Source organism: Chaetura pelagica, unplaced genomic scaffold (genome assembly GCF_000747805.2).
Source record: "Chaetura pelagica isolate M959 unplaced genomic scaffold, ChaPel_1.0 scaffold138, whole genome shotgun sequence".
NCBI lineage: Eukaryota > Metazoa > Chordata > Aves > Apodiformes > Apodidae > Chaetura > Chaetura pelagica.
Window position 1 is genome coordinate 2811894 of NW_009954215.1, and position 8312 is coordinate 2820205.

The 8312-nt window shown below is 48.1% G+C and overlaps 1 protein-coding gene across 1 annotated transcript in view; it reads right to left on the reverse strand.

Moving 5' to 3' along the window:
* Nucleotides 1–3530: 3530 nt before the first annotated feature.
* The window catches only part of SYT17 (synaptotagmin XVII), a 35156-nt gene continuing 30374 nt past the window's right edge, over nucleotides 3531–8312 (reverse strand). The window contains exon 8 of the mRNA XM_010003299.1: nucleotides 3531–3727. Within this exon, the coding sequence (XP_010001601.1) occupies nucleotides 3531–3727 (197 nt within the window). The remainder of the gene's footprint in view (nucleotides 3728–8312) is intronic.

Here is an 8312-nt window from a genome sequence, read left to right on the forward strand (position 1 = left end):
GAGACGTTATTTTATGAATGCAGGGAAGGGCCGCGCTGTGACACGCTCGGACAGCCTGGCAGGGGAACCCCCCGCGGTGCCAGGGGGCCCGGGGCTGCCTCAGGAGCTCCTGCTGTGCCCCCCGGCTCCGTGCAGCTCCGGAACAGCAGGAAACCTCCAGCATCAGTCAATGCGATGAACAATCAACATCAGCTCGCACGTCTCCCTTCTGTGCTCAATATATTTATTTTTTTTAAAATAAACTTCTTATTTTTAAAAATACTGCATCAAGTCCTTCTCTAGCTGTTGCCTAAGTGGGACAGTGTAGGCACAAGTACTAATCCTGCTCCACTTGGACTTTATGCCTTAAATCAGCATTCCATTAACTGCTCAGGAATACACTCAATGCTATTCCCTTCTTATTCTTAACTACGGATTAAAACTCTGAGCAGTTTCTTGAACTTCACTTGGGATGAACCATTTTTAGAGGCAAGACTCAAGGAAAAACAATTTGGAGGGACACAAAGCTTTCAGTATAGTAAAGCATCCCAGACTTACTCCAGAGACAGTAACTCATTGAGTCAACTCTCATCTCTTACATTTTCTTTGCATTAAATAAAAACTTTTAATAGAAAATTCCACCCTCCCCATTTGCAGTTGCATACACTGATCTGAAGCTACGTGGCTCAAGGAAAAGCTTATTCAGAGATCAGACTACTAAAAATGAAGGCATTCAGAGTATGAGAAGCCAAGGCATGTCTCCTGGCTTAACTGTGCCACCCCCAGCACTACAAGAATTAGCAGCAAACTATGGAACAAAACTCCTTGAGCACGTTAACCTACTCCCAAAGCACAAATGTTGATGAGCAGAGATCCAGAATAATTTTAATCCTAATGACAGCCCCACGGAAGCAGCATCTCCCCACTAGAACAGGCAGGAGCACAGAGCCCCCCGTGCTGCTCCCCGAGCTGGCAGCTCCATGCCCAGCACAGCAGCTGGGCACCAGCTCTGCTCCCAGCCTGGGAAAGTACAAGCACGTCATGCAGGCAGAGCCAGCTGGGCTTGCAGCTGCACTTTGGGTTACTTTCTGATTTCCAAAAACGTCTGATGTGTTTTACCTGCTGGATGCAGCCACACAACACAGTCACGTCTTGTTTGTTCTACCCTTCTGTTCCTCTCCCTCCCCAGGCTGTTTTCTGATTGCTCTCCAGGTGAGGAGCTCCCCAATGTGCTTCAGTCCTGCTTTTATTGACCCTTCCTCAGGGTTTGTTCACCAATTTTTGTCAGTGTATGGACATGACACCCCTTTCCTGTGAAGCAGTGACCTCATGGCTCCGCAGACAGATGCACAGACCAGAGGGCCTTCTGCTGGTATTTCATCCTCAGTGCCTGAGAAAAGCACATGGCAGATCTCAGATCAGCTTCTGTAGATGCCCAGAGCTTGCACTGCTGCCCATGGACCCCACATGGAAGAATATTAATGCTGATGGCAGCAAGTGCTAAAACCACCACCCCTTGGTGTGAGCCTTTTTGAGTTGCAGGAAGAGATCAGCCTCCCACAGCGCATGTTTGCCCAGGACACCCTGTGGGCTCCGTCTCCACCATGATTTATTGATGAGATCAACAGGGAGGAAAGCCAGAGAACAGATGCCTCCTATTGACCTTGCTGCAGGACAGAGGAGGAATTTCACCTTGCAGAGAAGCAGGTTAGAATTGAAACCCACCATCCACAATGTGCTGAGAAGGAGGATGCCCATGGACAGCCCTGCAGCAACCCCTGAACCCAGTGCTTTGTGCTGCCAACACGCCCCAGCTGTACTGGTGAGCAGCAGGGATGTCCATGCAGTGGTCAGTAAGAAGCGTGTTCACCTACAGCGAGGCTGAGCCCCTACCTGTACTCACCCCCAGCCACAGCAACTGGATAAGGTCACTGAGGGTTTTTTTGCCATCCTCTATCCAAGGCCATGCCGTGCTGCCTGGGAGCAGGGTGCCTGTGCTGTCCCTCTCCCCCAGACACCGAGAGGTGTCTCTCTGACCACAGCAGCACAGCAGCAGGGCCCAGCCAACCATAACACCCCAAAGCTTTCCTGCCTGACACAGATAAACACTGCTGGAGACAGAACAGATCCTTTCTTCTCCAAAATAGATGCATGGAAAGACAGTAAGTCATGGGCCTGGCCCAGCTCTTCACACAACACCTTTATTCAATTTCTTGAATGGGCTGTAGGCAAGACACAGATTTTTATCTAGTCTCAATGCTGATAAATAAAGAAAATAAACTAAAACCAGTAACTTTGGGTCCAACAAGACCCAGAGCCCGGTGCACAGACTGACACCCCCAGCACAGTGGGTGTCTGTCTGATGGATGGGAAACATGCACAGCCAGACCAACACACTCGGCTCTCCTGACCCATCTTCATCAGCAGGTCCCCAGCTTCTCTGGAATTACTCCTGATACATCTGCAGTGAGTAACAAGGGGCTAAACACCAACATTTTGGCTTTTCTTGTGCCATAAACATAAATAATAGAACTCAACACAAAGCTGAATTCTGCTAACAAGTATCACCCCCATTTCTCCATGGCACAATTAAATAGAATTTTATTTTCAATAAATATACAATCTGCATCATACCAGACAATAGGCTGTTAAAAAATAAAATGTGCAGAAGCAACCAACAGGACAGCTTGACTGTAGCTAAGTTCACCTGGTGACCTGGAAAACTACCTGGGTTAACACACACAACACACAGAAAGAGCCACTGCAGCCTGTGAGAGAACTGAAGTTGTTTACCCTGGGCCTTCTCACCTGCAAAAGTCGCCGCAGAAGGTTCCTTTTACAGTACAGGTTTGAAAGGGCAGGAGCTGGCTTTCCCAGTACAAATGCTACTGGCAAGGTTTACTTTGCTCTATCACCACGGAATCTACGGGACACACAGACTGCTATCGAGGGTGGCAGGTCTCAGCACTGTTGTGACACGGGGTCTGTTTGACACAGGCTGCACAGCCCCAGGCAGGCGTGTGCCCCGGCACACAAACGCACACAGATGTACTAACAGGAGCTTAATTCTGTTAAAACTAGTACAAGGACAAAACTGGAGTCAGAATTGATTTCACCACAGCCTCTACCATTTAAAAAGATATTCTAGCCTAACTACCACGTTCACCAACGAGAGCACACAGGTACTTATATCTCCGAGAGGATGAGCCATGGATTTGGACTGGAAGGACAGCGGAGGCAACTCCCAACTCTTGCACCAGCTCAGCATGTCCCGTGGCAGCTCCGTGCACAGCCCACGGGCTCCGCCGCGCCGGATGCCAACAGCCAGAGGTCCGGCCAGCCGGGACACCGGTGGCCCCAGGGGAACAGCCGGGACACGGTGGGACATGGTTCACAGAGGCCAGCATGTCCAGCTGGGCGCCGGCAGCCGCTTCAATCCAATGGAGCTGCTGTGGGGGGCGTGTAGGGTGTGAGGTGGGGTGGTTTCGGTAGGTGGTTTGTTTTTTCTTCCTCGCCCACCTGCTTGGTCTGGCTGCTGTGGGTCCCACACCTCATGTGACCTCCAGGGACGCTGGAGAGACACGGTCGCACTCCTCCCGGGACCGCAGGCTGTGCCACTGCTCCACGGCCGTGCGGTGCGCGCTGAGCATCCGGCGCCAGTGGTTGGACTCGGGGGCGCCCGTCGAGTACTGCCCGATCACGATCCTCCCGATGAAGTCGTTGCTGCTCTTCACATTGTGCCCGTACACTGAGGAGAGCAGAAACAGACACTGGTCAAGGCAATAAGCGTCACTCATCCACCCAGAGCCCTGCCCCTGCAGAGCCAAACATCCTGCCAATGCCCCCCGGCTGGACACCAATGGTTTTAGTCTGTAACTCAGCACCCCAAAAATGTTATGAGACCAAATCAGGAGTTTGGAAGGAATAAAATTGTACTACAGATTGAAATACAATTCCAATAAACAGGACACAAACCCACAGTTATCATGATATTTAGCAAGAACAGGCGAAGTCGACTCTTAGAATCATAGAATGGTTTGGGTTGGAAGAGACCTTACAGATCATCTAGTTCCAACCGCCCTGCCACAGGCAGGGACACCTCCCACTAGACCAGGTTGCTCCAAGCCCCATCCAACCTGCCCTTGAAGAAGGGCATTACATTGTGTAAAGAAACACCAAAAGTTCTGCCTGGGCACCATGAAATTATGAAAGCAGACAAGCAGCCCATGCCTGGGTAAATGAAGAAGCAGCATCTTAAACTGTCCTCTTCCAAATAGTGTCATGAACCATTCCTGTGCTGATCAATAGCCTTCCCAACTCAGAGACAGGAATCAAACATGTACAGGCTCATTGGAATGTTTATACAGAAACAATTTTCCATAATTATCGCTGCAGCTGCTTGTTAGAAATCTAGGAAAGCAACTGAGGGAGAGGCATCAACCCAACACCCCATCCTTTGGATTAGTCCAGTCTCCTGGAACAAAAGATTGCAGACAGCAGCAAACTCTAATGATGGGCCTGATCCTGGGAAAGGCCACATGCTCCCACCAGACAGGAGCAAAGGCACTTTGTGTTCTGCAAACTGAAGCCCTGCCTCAGCTCATTAGAAAGTTGAACAAGAAGTCTGTGAATGCTGAAGCCAAGGTATCCACAGGGACTAGGTAGAATATTAAGGATTAAAAAACATCTCCTCATGAAATAGGAGGATTTTTAAAGGACAAATGTCTGCAGGAGATCCAAATCCACCCAGGCTTGTGCAGCAAGAGCAGGTTCAAAGGGGAGCACAGGCTGGCATGGGGCAGGCGCTGCCACCACCAACCAGCCAGCAGCCCCAGCCCCCAGGGCTGCTGGAAATCCTCCCTTTTAGCCACACATCTTAGTCAAGGCTGTGTATTTTCTATTATAATATACCCAGTGATTAACTACTATTACTTTAACATGCTACTCAGTATCTCCACGCTCTGCAGAGGCTGGTTCCTACCTGCTGCACCACCACCGCATTTTGCTCTGGGTGACTCAGGTGCCACCTGCCAGCAAGGTCCCAGAATAAAGCTGCACAAGGTTACAACTCGTTTTATACCTTCTGACAGTTCTGACATGCACAGTTTATGGGCAGAGATGCTTCTCCACATCAAATCACCTACGGCTATTTTTGGTAACAGCAAACCTTCAAACATCCCTATCATTTCTCCAAACAATTGCACTACAAAAAAATTACACAGCAGCTGCACATCTACCTTGAAACTACAGTTTAAAATGAATTGGGGGTACATCTCCCTGCTAGGAAGACTGCATCTCTCCTGCTCCGTGCCATCACTCATCTAGGGGTGATGCCATCAGCTCTCTGCAATGTGCTGCCAAGGAAGTGCTCCTGTCAGGAGGCCAGGATGGTGTTATTTGGAAAGGCCACCTTTTGAGGAAGCAGTGAAGAATTTTAAACCATCCATCTCCAACTAGTACACAGCCTGACAGAGTTATTAACGAGTTGTTCTACAAGGCAATGGATCATAAGTGTAGCTAGCACGGCTGTGCTACATGTCCTGCTGTGATTTATTATCCTAGAGAAAACAAATATTGTAATAAAATCACATAAAAGTACCCCCAAACCAAATGTCTCCCTAATTTTTTTGAGGACTACTTTTTTCCATTTTCCCCCATTCTTTTTGTCAAGAATGAAAGAAGATAAAGCCTAATCCTGGGAGACAATAGCAAGTAATTTAAACCTGTAAGTCTTAAAGGTCACCAATTAATCACAGGATAAATTAACAGTAGGGAAGTACCTCAGGCATACCAATTTTTAAAAAATAACCCATGTCAGAACTGTAAACTGAGTAGGTGTGCTAACTAAGCAGACCTGTAATTTTGCTGTTGATCTGATTATTTTGAATTCTTACAAAGCATCTTGCTAATCTCATTGTGTCGAGTAATTAGCATGTTGATTTCTTTAGGGTATTAATGGGCTAATTATACAAGCGTTGTTGCTTCAATCATTAACTGGTTTAGATAGCACACAGGTAGACCTATTGCTGAAGAACAGGGAATATATTTTCCAAGGCCAAATGCTTACTCCCACGCAGAAAATAAGAGGTGGCACTAGATTCCAACTCAGGTTTACAAACTCGCAGCTTCACGACAGCAGCTTTTTCAAAAGATGAGAGATCTTTGTGTGCCAACAATTCAGCTTCACTCATTAGTTCACAAGCCCTTAAAACTCAAGGATACACCTTTCTTGGAGGCTAATTGCTTTATTCTGCTCTTTAAACGGCCAATATTTGCTGAGCAAATTTGCTGATGATTGAGGTGCAGGGAGATGTTGCATTTGCCTGATCCAGGAGAAGTTAGTGTTGTGAAAATAAGCCCTTTTCTTTCCTCACATTCAGGAGTGCAGTGTTCCCTGTTGTCATCACCAGTTCTTCCAAGAACAACTTGGAAAGGAAAGCTGTAGGAGCCCACAGGCCGTGGTGAGAAGCTGGAAGCAAAGGCTGGCTGTGCTGCTGGCTCTGGCTGCTCCGGCTGGAGCCCTTCTGCTCCATGGCCCCATCCTGGCACAGGGAGGGGAAGCACCTCCCACTGTGCCTTCCTCTGCTGCAGCAACCACTTCTCTTCTCCAACAGGTGAGGAATCATTTCCTCAGCTTTTTGCACACACAAGCAGTGCAGCAACCCACGTACCGCAGCTCTAGACCCACCTGCAGCAGGGCCAACTCCACACTCGTGACTTCAGCCTCAGGAGGAAAAAGCTCCTGCTCTCCCCTTTCAGCTTCTTCCACAATAGGCAGAGGTGGAGAAGTCCCCATGGTCCAGCCCATCAGGCAGCAGCTGGGCACTGCACCATGCTGAGCCCAGGTTACAGTACAGGTGGACAGAGCTGTGTTACCCCATGTCTGAGCATGCTCTTCCAGAGCCTGAAAGGAGCTCACAGCAAATTTTAGACTAAATCTACTCTTGGCCACACAAAGCAGCTCTGTGGAGCTGCTCAGAAGAAGAAAATGAGGTAATTGTAATTTGGGGTTTTCAAACTGACCCAGACTCTGGTTATGGACAGGTAGACACTGATTTCCATTTAAGAAACCTATTTACCTGACAACTTTACACACCTGATCTCATGATCTCTTTTTCCACCATTGCAGTAATTTACACAATAGCAACATCCATTTCCAGGCCAACACAGAGCAAAAAGCTATTAAGGAAGCAGAGGTCAGACCAATTCCTTCTGCAGCTGCTCTTTACTGAGGGCTACATTTAGAAACAGAAAGACTGCTTGAAAAAAAACACAACTCTTCATAATAGAAATGTAGAAATATGGAAGAAAATTTGTTTTGCTCATGTCCATTAAAAGGACTGAATTCTTAAGGACAACCAATGTGACATAAATAAAACCCTTTTATATTAGATACTTATTGATGCATCGCTCCAAAATGATTATTATCAAACTGATGGGGGCCTGAGTGCTACATGAAACTTCTTTAGTGTTTCCATGCCCACTGCAGGGCTCCTGCACAGGAGGGGTGGCTGAGAGGCACCCTGGGGGGCTGATTCCAGGCACCGCAGAGCCCAGAGCTGCACCCAGGGGACAGGGATTGCAGGAGAGGGGATGGGACTTGCTGCTCCAACGTTTGGCTCCAGGTGCAACTCCAGCCTGAGCTTTCCCATGTCTTCTGCCAACCTCGGTCATGTGGAACTTCTTTTTACCACCTGAAAGTTCTGCCTGTTGCTACATAATCTGGCACTTGCCTCTGACCCATGAGGTTGCCTGGGAGGCAACAGCCCTGGCCCCAGATCCAGCCAAAATGCTGGTTATCTTCCCTTTGCCTCTCCACGGAGACTTGCAAACCAAGTGCCTGTGAAGAGCATGACTGCAAAGTATTCCTGAGTCACGATTTACGTGCAATAATAGAATTTAAACTGGCACTTCAAATATTAATTCAAACTTTGAACATATGAGCAGCTTTGAAGGGACCAGGAAGGAGCACTAATCCAGCAAGTTTCCTTAAGCTAATTTCAAGGCTATCAGTACCATTTATGCAATAGGGGACAAGCTTTACATTGAACCACTCTGCTCAGCTGGGGTCTCAAACCCTCTGCATCTCCTGTAAACCTTCTGCCACATGTCCCCAGCAGTCATGCCCACGCTGCACCTCTGCTGCCGCCTGCAGCACCCGGAGCAGTTCTGCTTCTCCTGCAGCTTCCCATCACCAGCAGAGAAATCTCAACCACTGGAGTGGGTGGGAACTCCAGCACAAATAATTTAACTCTTTGTCAGTCACCGACATCAGTTATAGGTGACGCAATTAAAATAATTTAACTCAGAGAAGAAAAATAACAAGCAGGAAT